General features: G+C 40.5%; 1 protein-coding gene across 1 annotated transcript; it reads left to right on the top strand.

Moving 5' to 3' along the window:
* Positions 1 to 871: 871 nt before the first annotated feature.
* On the top strand, positions 872 to 20,248 carry LOC133123089 (granzyme-like protein 1). The gene is made up of 5 exons (XM_061233360.1): positions 872 to 962; positions 1,371 to 1,518; positions 18,583 to 18,727; positions 19,178 to 19,432; positions 20,005 to 20,248. Exons 1-5 carry the CDS (start codon positions 908 to 910, stop codon positions 20,149 to 20,151), a joined length of 750 nt encoding a protein of 249 aa, XP_061089344.1. The 5' UTR covers positions 872 to 907; the 3' UTR covers positions 20,152 to 20,248.
* Positions 20,249 to 21,978: the final 1,730 nt, after the last annotated feature.

Genomic DNA, 21,978 nt, shown 5'->3' with positions numbered 1-21,978 from the left:
AGATTTCCAGTAATTCCAATGAGGTTTGGCAAACTCAAGATGCTTGGTTTTGTTTATTGTGCGGAGTAAGGTCTGTCTTTGTTCCACCCTTCCAAAGAGTTTGTTGGTATGTTGTTTTTTGGTTGTTTTTTTTAGACTTGGTGACCCCAAGACACAGCTAATCTTGGCAATTCTTAAACTGGGATCCTTGGGTTACTTATGGCCTCCTTCCCCATCTTCCTTACCATCCTCTTCCTGCTGGTAAATTTGCAACCATTCCATATGTTTTACACTTTTTCATTATTGCCCTTGCAGTGCTAAGTGGTATGTTTTAACCATTTACGTTGTGATGGTCAATTAACATCTGCATCTTCTGAATTGACAGTTCTTTGGCTTTTCCCATGCTGATGGTTGACAAAGTGATTTTGCATGCGTGTTATCGCATTTTTATACTCTTGTGAAACAGGAAACAGAAACAGGAATCAAATAATACCAAATAATTATAATTAACAACAAATTATTAAATAGGTGGCAGTTCGAGTATCACAAGGAATACAAGGAATAGGTTGGCTCAGTAAGGGCTGTCTCTAGAGCTTAGGTTCCCTAGATTACAAGTTCTAAGCTCTAGTGACACAACAACCTTACATAAAATAAAAATGTTTAAAATAAAATAACAAAAACATAATCTTGAAATACTACTTTTTAAAATGAGTTTTGCATCCATTCAAAATTTATTTTGGAAATGGCTGTTACCAGACCCCACATGGCCACATTTCAGGTTCTCACATTTTTCTTTCACTTTACGTAGCTAGTAGGCTCAAAGCAAAAGCTTTCAATGAAGTTACCCACCCCTTCCTGAATAGTGTGAATATAAAAAGAGCCTTACAGACCCTTCACCACAACCAGTATTTCGTTGCTGTGGCTCATCATGATAGCGAAGGCTCTTCTGCTTCTGCATCTCCTGCTGCAGCTTTCTCCGACAGGTAAGCAAACATCTTACAAGCAAACACTATAACAAGAGCGTCCACAATAGTGTCCACATCAACAACACAGGAATACTGTTAGACACTCCTGTTCAGACACTCTTTGAATGCAGATGGCCCATAGTGCCCTGCAGGATGGCCTGTCATTGACTGTAGCTTTGTATTTTGTAATGAGTAAGAGTGGTGACTCCATACAGTATCTGTAGCGACAATTCTAAAGCACTTTCAAATATACCTATCGAAATCAGATGCTCCATATCACTTTGGCTTCAATGTAACATTAAAATGTTGCAATACAGCATGTAATCATATTAATACAGCACCTATTTATATACAGTTTGTCAGTTGTCATATAATTTCAAGGAGACTGCAATACTAGCATGGCAAACTGAAGTTGCATGTTCACAGGAACCTCTGAAAGCAGTATTATCGGAGGGAGGAAGGCCAAACCCCACTCCAGGCCCTACATGGTCTCTCTTCAGAGAGACACAAGTCATTTCTGTGGGGGGTTTCTCATCCGGGAGGACTTTGTCCTTACTGCTGCCCACTGTTTCAGGTCAGTTCCTTTCTCTGAACAATAATTCAGCAGTTACATTCTCGTTCTTACTCTTTGTTGAACAGAACATACAACTTTTGTATTGTACATGCAGCTGGAGATAATGAGTAGGTTTTGCATTGACTACATGGCTTCATACGTAAAAGTTTCCACTGAGTAGCAGGTACTTTGCGGGTGTGAAAAACTAGTTCAATGATGACACATTGCAAAGAATGAGAAAATAGCACCTTCCTCCTAGGTGAGTACTGCTAACATTGTCCAAACAGCACTGCAATTATGTTCTCAAGCCCCCTCATAATGTGGGTGTGAGAACAGAAATTCCAAAGAAAGAACCGAAGGGCAAAAGACAGATATAAAGTACAGTAAACTATGAAAATATTAAATATACTTAGGGAGGGGTTACAATAAGGTTATTTGGGTATTGTTTGTGGGGTATTTATTAACATTTATGGGGCATAGGTATCACCCTTTTTCTTAAGACAAGCTTGAAAATGACATAGCCAAAATTAAATGGCTACTATTCCTGAACCCTTTTGACCACAGGCACAATCCTGGTGTATTCTGAAAGGTAACCCTTTACTAAATCAAAGTTACAGAAGCTGTGAAAATAGAACACAGTGAAAATAGAAGATTTTTTTTTTTGGAGTGGATACAGACTATTGTGGTGGTGCACAGTGGAGCCAGAGCCAAAACACTGGCCAAATGGCCTTTTAAATTTGGTGACAATATCAAATTTGATATTGGGTCACAACGATGAAAATTACCTCTATTGTGGAGCCAAAGGTGTATTCACTGTCTTCCTCAGAAATATTCACTCAAGAATATTTGAGAAGCTAGAGAGACGAGAGATTCCTTGGAAGTCCCCCAAAGGAAGTCCTCTATTTAGAAGTAGTCATCACAAACCTTTTTGTGCGCATATTGAAAATTCTGCATTTCGTTATGCAGGCAAAAAAAAATGCTGTTATTTTATGAATGCCTAAGAAACTATACACCATTGGAAAAGTAATGTAATTAGTTAAAATGCTTCCTAGTCGTTACTTCAATACTTTCAGAATGGAATAGAGAAACCAAGCGCAATGTAGACAAAACAGGAGCTTTTAATACATAGTCCCGACAAGCAGAGTTTTATCCCCAGCAGACAGTTACAGCAGGGGTAAGCAATGGGGTGGTCATGGACGCAAGTTCATAAACAAGTTGTAATACAGAGAGGGAGAGGTACAGGAAAAACGAATTTCAGGGATCAGAAGTCTAAATAAAGAGAAACAGGTCATAGTACAGAGCAGACGGTCAGAATGAGCTTCAGAGTAAGTCAAAGAAATATTACAATCTAGCAAAGTAAAGACGTGGACATACGGGAATTTAAACACAAGTAAATGGGCTAAAAAATTGATGAGTAAGATGAAAATAAAAAATTCAAAAACAAAGAGCAAACACGTGATGTGACAAATACCATACCAGTAGCCGGCTCTAGGTTCAGCTGAAGTTGTACTCACGGATGGGGATACTGGATGGAGAAGTTTGTATGTGGGCTCTTCTTGTTCCAGAGAGCCTAGTCAAATAAAAAGTATAAAAAGTATGCTGCTAATGACACTAATGATAATTCCTCCTGAGAAATTTTAAGCAAACAATGAACATTCTATCAGCATTTCTCTGAGTTTTTAGAACTGCATTATTATGCATTTGGTTTGCTGGACCCTTGCCGTGAAAAGGAGACTGACATTACCGTATTTTGTGTAGTATATGGATTTCCAAAATGCAGAGAAGGCGAGGTACCCCCATGCTTGTTTTGCCACCCACATGTTACAAAATAAGGAACTGTTGTCCCTAATTCAATGGCATCTTAAATAGGTTACATAGATAGAACTGTGAGTTCTAACACTTTCAAACAGTATATCCTGTTACCATAGTGATTGAAAATTGCGCCATTGAAAACAGAATGAATGCAAACCCTTAAGGGGCTAATTTACTACTACATTGATTGCATATATAAACACAGTTGCCAAGGATCACTTTAATTGTTATCCGCGATTAACAGCTAGATTACAAGCTAGAGGTTCAAAATATGTATCATGACCCCCAAAGTGTATGGGGTTTTCTTTTTTGTTTGCACAAAAAAGGAAAGAGCAACATTAACATTAACCTCAAAGACATTTTAAAATCAAATCACATTTTGCATATAGTTCTTTGACTACTAAGTGTTTTTCAGGCAGCTGTTTATCCAGTAACTTTATTTGTCTCATGTCTACATGAGTAAATCTATACAAATGTACTACTGTTATTTCAAATGCACTTTGGCAATTAGCAGCGCTCGGGTAATCAGTACCCTCATGCAGACAACTGATTCCAATTGTCTTCTGTGTGTGGTCTACCGATTAAGGTCAGCTGCGTGTCTTTCTATTTAAGCCCCGTGTTTCTTTGACACATTAGATTACATTACATTGTGTGTTATTCTCCAATTTTCCATTGCACGTTTCTGTGTGCAGTATGTGAGGTATGTAACTGACGATACTCATTTACCTGTTGTGGCGAAGGGTATGGGAACACACAGCAACCCTTCGTTACCTTAGGGTAGTGAGGACAGTCTGTCACACTTTCACCTTCACATTTTATTTCGTAAAATGTCAGACACACCACACAAATGTCTTAGTGCATGCAAGTATAAATATCCATGTGTTGGAGTTAACACCCTCTTAATGGAGAGCTTTGCAAACCTCTGATAGCTTGGAGTTCTATGTTGGAGATCCTTGTGGCTGTTCGTGTACTTATCTTCCTACCAAGTCTCCCATACTTTTAGTGCTGAGAAAAACTGGCCAGCAGCCTAGGGTTCTGTGTTTGACAACCTTTGGAGCAGTATGTGTATTTAGTTAGCATACTTGTAAGTCTCCTGCATGGTCAGTTGAGCCTAGGTGAGTGTTAGGTGAATCTCAATGGGTTTTTGACTTCCCTAAAGTCAAGTGGTGTAGATGGTCTCCTCTCAGCGGAGAGCTTTGAGAACTTGCCGATAAGCCCAGGGTTCCTTGTCCCCTTGATGGGGGTAATTGTCCGCTGTCGAGCCAAAAAGCAGTTAAAGGTCTACATATTTCACCTGGGGTATTTCAGGTATTTATGTTATTTATGTGCTATTGTCCTGGGCATGAGACCACGTTCCCCTGCAGCCTCACACAGCTGGACTGGTGCTTTCCACCGCTACAGCCAGGTCACCTCCGTCTGAAGGTCACCTCCTTCTGAAGGTCACCTCCTTCTGAAGGTCACCTCCTCCTTACAGGGCGGCCTGTAGCGTAGTGGTTAAGGTAAAAGACTGAGACCCCCGTCGCTTCCTACCTCTGTATAAGTAATCCTGCTTTTTTCATTGAATTAGAGTTTCAATGTTTTTTGTATATTCTAGCCTCAGTATAAGTAATCATGCTTCGTCAGTTGAATTGAGGGCAGGATTTTGTACGTCTTCTCATTATTACTTTGCCGTTCCCGGTCCTAGGCAGACTATGACACAGTTGGGAGCCTGCATAGTTTTCTCCCTGGTGCTGTTTGTGTACCTTCTTCCTACTCGCCTCGTTTTACTATTGCCGTAATCAGTAGGATGTGAGGTTGAGTTCCCCTGCCTTTCTGATTTCCTTGCTCAAGTCAGATTAGACTCCTGATTGTTCTTCTGGTTGGTGCCAGGGAGTTAATTGTTAATTATTCCCTTTCTCATTATCCCCTTCCTCCCCTAGGGCATATCCCTTATCTTTAGGGATACCCCTAAAACATATTAGTGGTTATCCCACATCCGGTGGGTAACTTTTAGAACGCCTCTCGGTCACGTTTGGTCCTCCCTTACACCTGCAGGATATCTGTTTGAACAAAAATCGAGTTAAATTCAAGTCATGTACAGTACAGAATTATTAATTATTTGCACCCTTGATAAATATGCACAAAATACTGACGAAAAAATAATGCCGTTATTGACATAAGCCTTGTGAAGTAGTAAGTTTTATTAACGATTCAATGGAATTAACCAATGTTCATTTTTCAAATAAAAAATGTATTTCCAAAGAATCTGAATTTATTGGCAACGCTGGTTTAATACTATGGCAAAAATTACAGCCATGAGTTTCCTATAATTTGTGATATCTATTTGCCCCCAGAAGCCAGTAGGTACAGTTTAGTTACAGGAGTATTTCACACAAACACTGTAATGCACACTAATATATTAATTCAATTAGCCGGCACATTTACAGTGACACCCAGTTGAAGCAGAGAGCCTTGTGTAGCACTTATTACGAGCTGTAATTAAGCTAGAGTAAGTTAGGACCAGTCTCTAGGTTCGTAGGGAGCAGTAGTAGTTAAAACAGTAATAACAGCAAAATAACACCACAGACCATCAGGTAAGTTTAAATGCCAGCTTGTTTATACAGAAGTTTAGAAAGATTTAGAAGTAGAAAGAGCCAGAAATTGGTACCATTAAACATTTTACATATACAACATTTGAGAAATATTCAAAATATTTGCATCCAAATGCAAATGGATGCAGTGTAAATGATTTATCCAGTGTAAACTATGTATTCTATTTAAGGAATAGAATCAGATGATTCTTAGCATTAGTTTCACTTTTCAGTCTATTTGGGTTTGAGAAAATATTTAATTGAAGTCACATTTAAGGTTTCTCTAAAATATGCATTTGGTTTCTATTTCAAGAGTGAACTCAGTTTAAGTTCAATAATCTCTTAGTTTAAGATTAGTTATCTTAATATCTTATCTTAATATCTAAAGATCTTGTTTTAAATCTTGATTCAATCAAATTAACATTTAAATCAAAATATATTTTCAATCTAATATAATAACATCAAGTTATTGTAATTTTCTCAACGGGTCTATTTTCAAATCAAGGGTCAAGTATTGCTTTTGCTAGTTGCTAGTTATCTGCTAATGAAACCAGTGAGCTTCAGTTTAGTTGTAGCACATAATCAAATGCATTTGCATTACCAGCAAGCATAGCAATGCAAGAAAAATAACAATCGTGAAGATAACATTCACAGATAGTATTCACAGTTCAGCAATTCAAGAATAACATTCAGCCGTAGTAAATGCATTCAAGCTTAACTCAACCTATGCTAACAGCTGACCACGTTGCGCAGTCCATCCGTGTATTGAGTGAATGAGTCCACCCTTACCACGATATATCTCAAAAGAAAAATAAATTTGTTCGTAGTCGAGATAATGATGATGGCATCTAGCAGTCCTACCACAACTCTTATTTGAACACACTTTTATTTGAACAACCATCGATAGCTTGTTGCGTCCAACTTGGTTGTGGTGAGCAGGTAAGTTAACGGGTTGCTGTCCGTGAGCACGGTGAATGGGACCCCATACAGGTAATCAGCAAACTTTTCAGTCACAGCCCACTTGAGGGCTAGGAACTCAAGTTTGTGAGCTGGGTAACGGGATTCGCTCTTCGATAATCCACGGCTTGCATAAACTATAACACTCATTACTCCCTCCTGCTCCTGAGGGCTGCATCTAATCCAGTTGTGCTCGCATCAGTGTGTAACATATATGGCAGCTTTGGGTCGGCAAATCCTAACACTGGAGCAGTGGTTAGTTTGTCAATGATAGATTCAAATGCATGTTGACAGCTGTCAGTCCACCGTTTTCCAAAAGGCTCTTTTGCTTTGAAGTACTGGCCGGTGTTCTCTTTGGATTTGTCGCTCTTTCTAAGGGGTGGGTACCCAGCAGTGAGGTCATTCAACGGCTTAACTATCTTAGAATAGTTATGGATAAATTGCCGGTAATACCCAGCAAAACCTAAAAATGAGCGTAACTCTTTGAGGTTCTTTGGGCTAGGCCAGGTCTTCAGGGCCTCAATCTTTTGGGGGTCCGTTTCAACGCCATGCTGAGACACAATATGTCCTAAGTACCTCACAGACGTCTGGAAGAACTTGCATTTCTCAATGGACAGTTTTAGGCCATACTCTTTCAGACGGTTCATGACATTGAGAAGACGGGTCTCATGCTGTTCGAGAGTTTCTGAAAAGATTATGAAGTCATCGAAGAAGACAAGGACTTCTTTGAGGTTGACTTCAATCTGATAATAACCTGACTTGAGGTCTAGGACAGAGAACCATTTGGAGCCTGGTAGAGCGGAGAACGTCTCCTCTAGGATAGGTAAGGCATAAGCATCTTTTATTGCCTGCAGATTTAACTTGCTATTGTCGATGCAGAGTCTCACATCTCCATTCTTTTTTCTGACCACTACTATAGGTGAAGAGAACGGTGACTCTGACTCACAAATTATTCCTGCCTCACTCCGTACTGCATCGAGGTCTTGTGGACGAATGGGTCGTGGTCTGTGCTTGAAAGGGGTCTCATTGCTCAATTTGATCTGGTGCTTAAATTTGTCTGTTTGACCAAAGTCTGAGTCCTGTAGAGTGAACACTTCTGGCATAGCACATAGCTTTTCTTCTGTTCTTTTTCTCCATTCAGCTGGAAGTGGGGAGGCATCAAAGTTTAAGTTCAGCTTTAAATCTTCAGAGGACTTTGGGGGACTACCTTGGTGTGCGGTATTGAATGTTCTGTGCGGGTTCTTGACGACTTCCTGCAGCGCATGTACTTCAGCTATGACACTTTTTGCTGGAAGGATTATGTCGTGTTTGCTCTCATTACGCATCACCACAGGCAGCATCTTGGATGGATTATCAGGCAGACTAAGTAAACAACTAGTGACAAGCATGCCTCCGGGTAAGGAGGACAATGTGGGGCCTTCAACTACAACCCATCGGTCTGAAGCTTGGCCGTTAACATGAGCTATTGCTTCTATCAAACGGCTTTCACCAGCAGGGATAACTGTGGGATCTTTTCCTGGTAGCTGTAGTAGCCCTAAGCTGCGGTCTTCTTTTTGCTTGTTTCTTTGTTGCATTACTTTAAGAACAACTCTGCAGCTGTAGAAGAGAGCTTGGAGGTCTGTGTTTGCTCTGGAAGTTGGCACAGTAGTCCCAGAGCCAAAACAATTCTTGGGGAAGGTGATGTCTACCTCTATGAATCCTGAATATGGCACAGATTGACCATTTGCAGCTTCGACTTCCAAAAGCTCATTCAAGGGGTGGATCTCCAAATCGGGGAAGTTGTCATAGAATGATTGTGAGACTGTGGTCACTTGGGATCCTGTGTCGAGAATGCAGTTACGAGTCTGTCCATCTATGAGCACACAAGCTGTGTATTTAGCCCCAACTAGTCCTTTTGGTAGCTTCACATTGCTGGATCTCGTGCTTGGAAACTTCTTCTTTCCTTTACATTACATTACATTACATTATTGGCATTTGGCAGACACTCTTATCCAGAGCGACATACAACAAAGTGCATACCCATAACCAGGGATAAGTTCGCTGAAACACCCTAGAGGGAAGTACAATTTCAACTGCTACCTGTACAACAAAGATAAGGACGAGAGCCTTTTTTTATTTTATTTTTATTTTTTTTGAGAACAAAGAAACAAACAAACCGAGCAAAAGTGACCAAAGTTAACTATCCAAACACTGCTTACCTAGCCAACTAAAAATACCGATACACAAAGCAAGTCACAGAGACAACAATTAAGGTTCACAGGGAGGTAGGGAGGGATGGGGTGAGGTGCTGCTTGAAGAGGTGTGTCTTCAGCTTGCGCTTGAAGGTGGGGAGAGATTCTACAGTTCTGACCTCAATGGGGAGTTCGTTCCACCACCGTGGAGCCAGAACAGACAGTAGTCATGAGCGTGAGGTGGAGGTTCGGAGAGGGGGAGGTGCCAAGTGGCCTGTGGAGGCTGAACGAAGAGGTCTGGCAGGGGTGTAGGGTCTGATGATTTTTTGTAGATAAGCTGGGGAAGACCCTTTAACTGCTTCAAAGGCTAGCACCAATGTTTTGAATTTGATGCGAGCCATGACAGGCAGCCAGTGGAGGTAAGTAAGCAGGGGGGTGACGTGTGAGTATTTGGGAAGGTTGAAGACCAGACGAGCTGCTGCATTCTGGATGAGTTGGATGGGTCTGATGGCGGACGCTGGGAGGCCAGCCAAGAGGGAATTGCAGTAGTTCAGGCGGGACAGAACCATCGCTTGGACCAGGAGCTGGGTCGAGTAGGGGGTTAGAAAGGGGCGGATTCTCCGTATGTTGTATAGGAAGAACCTGCAAGACCGGGTCACCGCCGCAATGTTCTCGGAGAGGGACAGTCTGCTGTCCATCACCACGCCGAGGTTCCTTGCACTGGGTGACGGTGTGAGTGTGGTATCCCCGAGGGAAATGGAGAGATCCAGATGGGGAGAGGTTTTAGCAGGGATGAATATCATTTCAGTCTTGCCTGGGTTGAGCTTTAGATGGTGGTTGTCCATCCAGCTCTGGATGTCCCTCAGGCAAGCAGAGATACGGGCTGAAACCTGCGTAAACCTTTACATTTAGAGTTGGGACGGTTTTCACTCCCTTCAGCTCTCATTTGTCCCGCAATGAGAGCTGACTTCAGTTTAAACGCTGGGGAGAGGATGAACCATTTTGACTGTCCCACAAGGACTGTTTCTCTTTCAGCTGGATCTTCTTTTCAGCTACTAATGCCAGATCTGGCTCATTGTCGCAGGCGGGGGCAATATGGCCATCTTCGCCACAATGAAAACAGGTCCATGGCTTTGGTCTGTTACTAGGCCTTGGATTTGAAGTTGACGGGCAATCAGACGCTTTGGTCTTTGTTTGGCGCTTTGCTCTGGATTGTGCCACATTGGCCTTTGTATTTGGGGGTTTCTGTGGTTTTCTGCTTGCGAGCTGGCTTTTCAACTCTGTAATTTGTTTCTTTTATTCAGCAACCTCAACTGGAGATGCACTGGCCTCTGCTTTCTTTGTCTTTTGTCGAGTGAGTTGACTCTGCAGCTGAGCAACTTACTTCCTCAGTTCAGTGATGTCATCCTCCACTGATGCATTGGTTTCAAGAGAGCTTGCTGCCAAGAGGTGAACATTGGCTTTCTGCTTTGATGCACCAAGGTGCTTCTTCATTCGGTTCTCTTTGGCAGCTTGCTTATCTTCTTCTATGCGCAGCTGCATCAGCAACTCTGAGAATGGAGGTGGGTTGTCTCTCTTGCGTTCAAGCTGCACGTCAGCTATCAGCACATTATCCCAGCACCCTCGACAAAACTGGCGCAAGAGGTGACGGTCCGCTTCATTTGCAGATAGACCGCCTCTCTTTGGTGAGAACTGTCTGGAGCCTGTGTAAGAACTGGGAGGGTGTCTCTCCAATATTCTGCAATGTGTTAAGGAACACAGCAAACAGTTCATCACCGTCTTGTACGATTCCGAATGCGGAGTCGAGCAGTTCAAGGTAGGCTGTAGGCAAGGCCTGTGGGCCTAAGGGTTTGACAACATTGGCCGCTGGGGGCACTAAGCTTTCCAGGATCTTTCTTGAGCGTTGTAAGTCAGACAGAGCTGGATCTTTTAGAATGAGCTCAACGCTATGTCGCCATGTGTCAAAATCTATTTTGTGAGTTGGGCAAGGAGTTTGCCAGAGAATTGTCTGAGTCTGAATGATGCATGCATCGATGACACTGGGGCATCACTTCTCACTACGTGTTCTACTATCACACGTTGCACCTCTGCAGGATTTGCAAAGCTCACAGTTGTGATGGGGCCTTCATTCTCTTTAATCTGACTGTGCACTCTGGTTCTGGCGGCATGTTTGGAAGATTCAGCAGGCACTGTTGTCTTAGCCGGAGAGGCATCTTGTGGTTGAGTCACAGGTGATTGAGCTAGCTCGGGTGATCTATTTAGTTGTAGCCTCAGTACGTCTTCAAGGGTTCTGCCACTTAGCTTAGCAATCCTACGGAGTTCAGTGAAATAGCTCTCAGTGGCACTATCAGTCACAGTGGGGACATATTCACTTGCCAGGGCACTGATTCGCTATGTCACTTCATTGGGGCTCACATAATCATATGGAAGCTTGAGTTCAACGGCTTTCAATGCATCTCCAGTCTCATACTCTACAATGGCATTCTTGTGGTATGGGGATTCGGGGTCATCTACTCTGAGTGTTCTTGCAATGCATCCATATTTATTCAAGTAGTCAGTGACATCCTGGTCTTTGTCTGTGTCAGTAAGTCCACTAACAATTACTGAGTTAGGCACTTTTACATTTTCTGTCTCTACCACTTCCACATTTTGACCGGACTTGGTTAAATTTAAGGTCTGGGTGATCAGATGTCTTCAAATCGCTAATAATCTACTATATTTTAACAATAAACTGCTCCTGGCTGGCTGGCCATTTAATTGTAGCACTTACTACAAGCTGTAATTAAGCTAGAGTAAGTTAGGACCAGTCTCTAGGTTCGTAGGGTGCAGTAGTAGTTAACAGCAAAATAACACCACAGACCATCAGGTAAGTTTAAATGCCGGCTTGTTTATACAGAAGTTTAGAAAGATTTAGAAGTAGAAAGAGCCAGAAATTGGTACCATTGAACATTTTACATATACAACATTTGAGAAATATTCAAAATATTTGCATCCAAATGCAAATGGATGCAGTGTAAATGATTTATCCAGTGTAAACTATGTATTCTATTTAAGGAATAGAATCAGATGATTCTTAGCATTAGTTTCACTTTTCTGTCTATTTGGGTTTGAGAAAATATTTAATTGAAGTCACATTTAAGGTTTCTCTAAAATATGTATTTGGTTTCTATTTCAAGAGTGAACTCAGTTTAAGTTCCATAATCTCTTAGTTTAAGATTAGTTATCTTAATATCTTATCTTAATATCTAAAGATCTTGTTTTAAATCTTAATTCAATCAAATTCTCATTTAAATCAAAATATTATTTCAATCTAATATAATAACATGAAGTTATTGTAATTTTCTCAACAGGCCTATTTTCAAATCAAGGGTCAAGTATTGCTTTTGCTAGTTGCTAGTTATCTGCTAATGAAACCAGTGAGCTTCAGTTTAGTTGTCGCACACAATCAAATGCATTTGCATTACCAGCAAGCATAGCAATGAAAGAAAAATAACAATCGTGAAGATAACATTCACAGATAGTATTCACAGTTTAGCAATTCAAGAATAACATTCAGCCGTAGTAAATGCATTCGAGCTTAAATTTAAATTTCAAGTTACACTGTAGTCGGTGCAATCAACCTATGCTAACAGCTGACCACGTTGTGTAGTCCATCCGTGTATTGAGTGAACAAGTCCACCCTTACCGCGATATATCTCAAAAGAAAAATAAATTTGTTCGTAGTCAAGATAATGATGATGGCATCTAGCAGTCCTACCACAACTTTTATTTGAACAACTTTTATTTGTGTGTCCTTCTCCGGAATGCAGATGAAGCTGGGAGATGCCAACGATTGTCCGTGGTTCTTCTCCTACTGGGAAGGGCTTGCCATCTTCTCTCGTTGAGCGCAACGCGGCTTCAGCAATTCTAGGCTACTCATTCATCAGTCAAACAACCAATATCGTAGTTCAAATAAAACATGGTCTACCTCTATAGACGGAACGGTAACATGAAACACTTCCAAAAATGGAAAATAAAGGTTTACAACAATCAGTTTTGTCTCAGGTCTTAACCTTTTGTTGCTCACAGGTTCGACTTCAATGGCGTCTTTCTTTTTTACCTTCTTCTTCTTCTTCTTCTTCTTCTTCTTTTGATTTCCGGCAGACAAGGCACGGTCAGTGCATTGCTGCCTCCCACCGGTCAAACATTAGACCACAAAACAAAACAGTGCCCGTAGCGTTAAGAAAGTCTATAACCTGGAACCATGCGATCTGACTCTGGTGTTTTGATTCTCCTAGTATTGTTTTCAATGAGAAAGTCTCAACTCCCAATTTTTCTGACTCCACAAAAAGTTATCTTCTTTCCTCAGCATAAAGTGGACACTGCAGCATCACATGGAGGACTGTTTCCAATACCCCACACTCTTCACAATTACCATTTATATGCTTGCCTACTAATGCCAGTCCACTCCCTATTCCACAATGCCCCAGCCTTAATCTGGTCAGTTTTATTTCATCTGCCCTACTCATCCACCCCCTACTCCTCACTGTGATTGATGACTGTATATTAAACAGATGCCTCCCTCTTCTCTCCTCCTCCCATTCCCTCTGCCACTGGTTGTACATCCCCTCCCTGACCATGCTTTTGCATTCTTCTAATCCAAATGACACCTCAACATCCACTCTTTCCCTTGTCAGACTATCTTTTGCCGCTCTATCTGCTCCCTCGTTGCCCTCAACTCCTACATGAGATGGAACCCATAAAAATCCTACCCTACACCCTCTTCTCTCTAACCTATAGACTCCTAGCATTATTTCCTGGCTAATATTTGGTCTAGCACTAGTTCCTCCTCCCTCCAGAGCTACCAGGGCTGCTGCTGAATCAGAGCACAAAACTGCTTTTCTGGGACTCACTTCCTCCACCCACCACACTGCCCACAGTAGAGCAATTAATTCAGCTGAATATATTGATATCCCATCTGGTAATCTCCTTCCCTGGTAGATCTGGATTTGAGGAACACACATACCAAACCCTACTCTTCTGCTAACAGGGTCTCTAGATCCATCAGTATACACCTGAATATGAGAGGCCCACTTCTCTTTCAAATGTTTTCCTACTACTAATATTGGATCTCCAGCATCTTCCTTCTTCAATATTTCCAGAAGTCTTAAGTCTATGTTGGGCTCAGGCCATAACCAGCGGGGCACTGCTGGCCAACACATACGGGCCTCCACTTCTACTCTTTCAACTCCTAAGTTCTCTGCCCACCCCCTTACTGAATTTACAAAACCTTTCTTTATCCTACCATCTCTACCTGCGAATTCCCAATATTCAGTCAACAATGAGTTTGTAGGAAGGGATATTCCGAATCCTCTCAATTTAATCCAGTAATGTAGCGCTAGTTTGATTCGTCGCAGTCTCAACGGAGCCTCCCCCATTTCCACCAGCAGCGCTGGGATTGGAGTGGTGCGAAATGCCCCGGAACACAACCTCAAGGCTTTTGCCTGTATTACATCCAGTTTCCTCAAAGTTGTTGCAGTTGCAGACCCATAAACCAAACATCCATAATCCAGAACTGACCGTATCATTGCCTGATATATCATCACCATTGTGCATCTATCTGCTCCCCAAGAACAACCTGACAAACACCTCATAATGTTGATGACCTTCTTACATTTTGACACTGTCTTCTCTATGTGTACTTTCCATGTCAACCTTTCATCAAGCCATATTCCTAGGAATTTAAACTCCCTTACCCTTTCAACTGGCGTATCATATAAAATCAAGTGTTGATTATTTATTTTCCTCTTCCTACCAAAGACCATATACTTTGATTTTGTAACAGAAATTTTAAAGCCCCATTTATCAGCCCAGATTTTAACTTTATCAAGGGCAGCCTGCATTTGTTTAAATAAATATTCCACATTTCGGCCTCGCTTCCATATTGCTCCATCGTCTGCAAATAAAGACTTCCCTACTCCTTCCCCCACCTCACTGAAAATATCATTGATCATGATATTAAAGAGGACTGGACTAATTACACTCCCTTGAGGCCTCCCACTGTCAATTTCAACACTCTCAGATAGCATCCCTCCCACTTTCACTTGCATAGTACGGGATCTCAGAAAATTCTGAATCCCATTTAGGATCCTCCCACGTACACCTGCATCATATAATTTAATCATAAGCCCTTCTTTCCATAATGAATCATATGCCTTTTCGATATCTAGAAATACACTGACCACTGCCTCCTTATTCATAAGGGCTTTCTTCACTTCCATATCCAACATTAAAACTGAGTCCATAGTTGATCGTCCTACTCTAAACCCACTCTGATATGGAGAAAAATATCCTTTCTTTTCTAGCATATGCACAAGCCTGCCAGTTACCATTCTTTCCATTATTTTGCATATCACAGCCGTAAGTGCAATAGGACGATACGATCCAGGACTAGCAACTGCTTTCCCTGGTTTCAATATCGGAACCAAGTTCTCCAAGTTCCCACACCTTATTGAGCATTGATAACATATCCTCTAGTGTCCTCTCCTCCATATGTTTAAAAAGCTCATATCCTAATCCATCCCTTCCTGGAGTAGTATTCCTTCCTGATCTAATTGCTCGCTTCATTTCATCCATAGTAAATAATACATTGACTACAGCGCTGTTCTCCTCATTTACTTTTAGCTTGTGCTTTTCTCGCATGGTCATCTGATTCCTTCTTAATAAGCTTTCCTCCCCAATGTTACTTGAACTGTGCACTTCTTGAAATGTTTTAGCACACAAATTTGCTTTCTCACCATTACTTACTGCTTCCCTACCTTCCTCCATTAGGACAGGCATGGACACCTTTCTATATATTCCTGCCATACGATGTACTACCCTCCAGACTTGCATGATAGAGGTTTCTGGCCCTATTGTTCCACAGAAGTTCCTCCAGCTTTCTCTTTTAGCAGACTTTATGGCTTTCCTTGCTTCTGCCCTCAACCTCTTTTATTCTACTACACATGCTTCAACTGGAGTCCTCCTCAGTTTTCTATAGGCCTTATTTCGGGCCCGCACTGCCTCATCACATGCTTCGTTTCACCAAGGCACTATTTTCTTCCTCTTAGGTCTTTCCTTCTCTGGAATTGACATGTCAGCTGCCCTTCTTACTGCACAGCAAAAGGATCTATTCCACTCATCCAAGCTACCCTCACTATTGACCTCTCCCATAAATAGTGAACACTGCTCTCTGAACTTCTCCCAATTAGCCTTAGAGAAATCCATCCTGCTTGGCATGTCTACCAACTCCTTTCTCAAATCTCTACCAAACCGACTTAGAATAGAAATATGATCACTGCCCATTGTATTCCTTTCCAACAAATCCCACTCTCCATTTCTTGCCAAATCAGCTGACACAAAAGTTAAGTCAATGCATGACACAATATCCCTACCTAAGTGGAACCTAGTCGACCTACCATCATTCAAAACTACCAAACAGTGCTTATCCAAGAACTCCTCTATAATTATACCATTACTATCCAGGGACTCACTACCCCACAGTGGATTGTGTGCATTAAAATCCCCAACCCATACAACTGGAAGCCGAACCTGATCCATTATCTCATCTAATTCTTTCATACTCAGCTGACGACAAGGATTATACAAATTAATTAAAGACATCCTTCCCCCTAAATACCATATCTCCAGCACCACACATTCAAGAGCTGCCTGTATATCAACCCGTCTATATTGAACCCCTTCTCTCACAAACACTGCACAGCCCCCTCATACTTTTTCCTTTCGATCCTTATGCAAACACTCATACCCTGGAATAACAAAATCCAAACAAGGTTTTAACCATGTCTCTTGTGTACATATTACCTCCAGTTTATCCCTAAATTTATCCACAAATCTCTTAATCTCTTGACCATTCGCTATCAGGCTACGGGCATTCCATTGCAATAGATAAAACATAATTATCCGTCTTCACTCCTCTCCACTCTTCTTCCTCTATTGCTTTCTCCCCTTCTTTCTTTAGAAAATAAGTACGTATGAAGGTTAGCCGGTTCCACTTGCTCAAATTTCAGGAATTCACTTGCAGCTTCAACTACTACCTTTACCACATCCAATTTGTTTTTTGCATGTTTAGTTGCCCACACTACTTCCACTATGAATGCTAAAAATTCAAATTTGTCCACAATCACTGAATCATCAGAACCTCTTGGAGTCTGCCTCCCCTGTCCTTCTCTCCCATCTCTTACCACTCCCCTTTCCGTATCTGCAACCCTTTTCACCGCTTCAGCATAAGATACCTCCTTGTTACTTTCTTTATATTGCTGCACCTTCATAGCCTGTTCATATTGACCACATAGCCAGCTTCCAGCTATATGTCCCCCTCCACAGCTTCCACATTTCACTACGGTTTCCTTACATTCTGCAAATAGATGCTCACCTCCACATTTTCCACATCTTAGCGCTCCCCTACACGCTGCTGCTATGTGCCCATATCTCTGACATTTGTAACACCTCAGAGGAGGTCTCCTGTATGGTTGTACTTTATACACCACATATCCTAGTGTTACTCTCTCAGGCAGAACCTCCTCTTGAAATGTTATAGACTCTTGTCTATTTCCGTCTATTGTTATTTTGAATCTTACAGCTTCACTAACTTTGGCCCCTTGGACGTCTCTGACTAAGTCTTCCATTGCTAGTTTTAGATAGACTCCATAGATCACTCCTTTCATGCCAGGTTTGTGCCCCGGGACAATCGCTTCCACTCTTTTTTTCCCAATCGCCTTTAGTTCCATGGCTTTGGCCAACTGAGCTGCCGATTTACTCAATGGGGTTAAATGAATTGAAACCTGCTTGTCCCTCCCTAAGTTTAAATATGACTTTATACTCCTCACTCTGACTCATCTCACTTCTTGCTTTTTTTGTTTCCTCACTCCGGTATTCTCTTCCCTCTCTCTCCTGAGATAAATTGTTCCTATCCTTTCTTTTCCTATCTTTCTTCTTAGTATTTCCCCAATCCCCTCCACCTTCATCGTCAGATTGCATTGTTGCCAACAGTTAACTTTTTAATTAGTCCAACCGAACGACTAGAGCTAGCTTGCTAAACTGAAAGAAAAAAAACGTTGTCTCGGCTTCTTATTTCTCGCCGAGGAAAGGATATCCAAAAACAAACACGATTAATTTTCAAACAAACAAAGCAAAACAAAACTTTGAAAAAGCCGCCCTGTCCGTCAGTTCTCAAGACTACCGTCCTCCCAAGATGCACCTCTCCCTGTCATTCAGAGAATCAAGCTGAAGCTCTTGTCATCCTTTTTTCTTTTTTTTTTTATACCAAAGATCTCGTCAATTTTTGAATTCACGCGTGAGCAAACATTACAGCCATTCTGATTGGCTGGGACAATTGCACTTTGTTAAAGTGACAGGATATTTATTTTAACATGGTGAAATGTTCAGATGTATTTTATTATTATTCGTTCAAGTATGTATTTATTTAACCTATGTTCACCTAGGTTACGCTTGCATTGTCCAGGCTTCATTCACTGTTCCTGTTTTCTCAACTGGAAGTTATTAAAATCTTCTTTCTTTAATTTTTTTGCTTTAAGCTCCGAACCTGTGACAGCAGTTCTAGGAGCTGAAAACCTACAAAGGATGGAGAAGAAATGTCAACAGAGGATTCCAGTCAGAAAAAGTTACAAGCATCAAATCAATCAGAAAGCCCCATTGGATTTTGATATCATGCTTTTGAAGGTAAATAATTACAAATAAGAATCAATAATAATAATGATAATAATAATAATAATAATAATGCACTCCTCAATTCTATGAGCATATTCAGGATACTGACTTCAGGATATTAGTGTCGGGGCGACATTGGCTCAGGCGGTAAAAGCATTCGTCTGATAGTTGGAGAGTTGCCGGTTCGATCTCGCTCTGGGTGTGTCGAAGTGTCCCTCAGCAAGACATCTAACCCCAAGCTGGTTGGTGCCTTGCATGGCAGCCCAATTGCTGTTGGTGTGCGAGTGTGTGTATGAATGAGTGAATTAGAAGCATTAATTGTACAGCACTTTGGATAAAGGTGCAATATAAATTTATAGTAATCTGTATTTACCATTTAGTGTAATAGATTCCCAAGCGTAGGCATTTAAACTGACGGTGCCACCGAACCCATCGGTATATCCTGCCATGTCTGTGTAACAGCTCCAGCGCAATGCCACTCTGAACAAGTACGTGAACGTCATTCCGCTGCCTGAGAAAGGGGAAACCGTGCCAGCAAACACCAAGTGCCTGATGTCCGGATGGGGGAGGAGAAAACCTGACGGTCTGGCTGAACACTTCCTACGCGATGTGACGCTCAGAGTCCAGAGCAACGATGATTGCCGAAATGATTGGAAGAAATACTTTGTTAGAAACAGAATGATGTGCACACATTTTGATGGCAAGGGAATCTGTCAGGTGAGCGGTGTGATTTGTTTTTTAACGTGTTAATTGTAGATTGATCTATGCTACATCTCAAGCTATATCCTCAAACCCATTTGCTACTTGAATTGCTCCATTGTCTCCCTCTTGCATCACCCATGACACTTTAAGTGGGAAGCATATGCATTTACTACTTTTAAGTAAGTTATTAATGGTTGCTGCTGTGCTACTGGTCAAAAGTAGATAGATTTAATTGTCTGTTAGGTTGCACATTGTTACTTATCACTTACTTTAAGTTAAAGGTTGATTTATTTCTGAGAGAGTGAGACAGCAGCTGACCCAGTTCTGATGATTCCCCTCATATGCATCACTTTTTTGGATTGCGCGAACAGCACATGGAGTCACATCTGTATGTGGAAATACATTTTATTGGCAGCCATCTGACTTGTATGGAACTCGTGTGAATGCTCAAATCAGAATTGTTCAGTCCATGAATGTACTTAGCATGCTGGTATATGCCAGTTGGGTTGGATTTGCCCTTTATCAGTGACTCGATTAGTACAGAACAACATTCCAACAAAGTCTAATAACTGCTATGTTGATTTCAGGGAGACTCCGGAGGACCTCTCATTTGTAACAGAAAAGCCCATGGGATAGCTTCCTTCACTGACACGCCATGCGACAAAAAGGTTGCAAATGTGTACATGAAAGTGTCATACTTTATTCCCTGGATAGAAGAAAACATGCGCAACTGATAAAACAAGCACTTGTTATTTTTACAGTTAAAATACAAGTTTTAGATTCTAGATTTAGATATTCTGACTATTATTAAAACTTTTTTTGCAATCTAAATCATTTTCTATTTTTCTTCTGATGACTTTCATGTCTGCAGGGAATCATATTTTAGAAGATTGTTCAGTAGAAATAAAACTGATTTATAAATGATTACAAAATAAAGTTTACAGCGATAACAATGATCACATCAAAGTAAACAGTATTACATCAGATTTTTGTAGGTTGCCTGTCTGGTTGGTAATATTTCATCATTGACTTGTGTTGGTAAGTCGTTGGCAAAAAAAGGTTATAGTCATATTAAAATATTCAGTTAGTTGTCTACATTTCTAACAAAATCACTTAAGGCCCATTTCAGATCTAAATTTAAGCATATGCTTATTTTTTATATATATATATCCATATATAAATATATTTTGCACCAGATGCAGATGACAAGACTTTCATTACCGACATGCTTATCTTTGATAATGGTAAAGTAATTGGTCAGTCATTTTTAGTCTTAAGAAATACACTTACTACATTTTTATGCATTTGTCAAAACTGACGTATAGATGATGAACAATAATGTGGATTGATTTGAAAATAATTCACAAAATTGCTTGGATTTCTTCCTCCCCATAATGAGACTGTCATATCATGATAAAAAATAAAATAAAATAAAAAAACATGGTTTAGAACATTTATTTAAAATGAAAAAAACTTTAAATAACAATTTATAAAACCAAGAGCTATTACACTCTTGGCATTATGGCATACCTTTCTGTAATAGGCTACACATACAAGTGTTATATATTAAAAAGAACAATGAGCTACCTGCAGTTAAGATAATGTCCCCCACACCTGTGGGGCTGAGAAGTCAGTATGAAAACAAGGCTCAATTCATGTGCCCACGTTGTGTTGCTGTGTGTCGTGTCATCAGCAGGTTTCCATCTTGCATTACGGTGAAAGGAAAGTTGCCACACCGCTGACCTGGGGGAGGGTAGATTAATTTCCAGCTCCATCTGCATTGGCGTGAAAGGGGATGTTATCTTAGCTAATTTGTTATCTGAAGTTATATTATGATCTCTCTCTCTCACTCATCTGTGTATCCAGCCTCGGGCACTGCTGATAATTAAGATACAGCCATTGTTTCTGTGTCCCTCACCCAGTAGAGGAGCTGCAAATATTTTTTGGTAAAAAAAAAAAAAAGACTTGTGATCCAGTTTTTAATTTCAATATTCTGAGTTGATCGCTCATTTTCTCTATTTTAAATTTTTTATCAAAATCATGACACCACTATGCAAGTACTAGAATGCTCATGGAATTCATTTAATGCAACTAAAACCAGATATTTACGCGTGTGTGTGTGTGTGTGTGTGTGTGTGTGTATATATATATATATATATATATATATATATATATATATATATATATATATATACATACATTTTTCATTGAATACAACAATGTCTCTGTAAAATTTAATCTTTTGGAAAATTACTATTTGGAAATCTCAAATGTGTTCTTTTATAGTAACACACAAAAAAATAAAAACATATATAATAAAGTCTAGGGTGCCTAAGACTTCTGCACAGTACTGTATATATATATATACCAGTGGAGGCTCCTCCATAGAGGTGGAGGAGGCCTGGCCTCCCCAATAATTTGAGAGAAGAGAGAGATTTAAAAAAAACAATAAATATATTTATTTTATTTATTTATTTTAACAAAAAACATATTTTTTATTTTTTATATTCATATTATTTTAGTTTTGTTCATAAATCTAAATTTTCCCATGGCTAAAACCC

Source organism: Conger conger, chromosome 3 (genome assembly GCF_963514075.1).
Source record: "Conger conger chromosome 3, fConCon1.1, whole genome shotgun sequence".
NCBI lineage: Eukaryota > Metazoa > Chordata > Actinopteri > Anguilliformes > Congridae > Conger > Conger conger.
The sequence above is the reverse complement of the archived record's forward strand: the minus strand, read 5'-3'. Positions and strand labels throughout refer to the sequence as shown.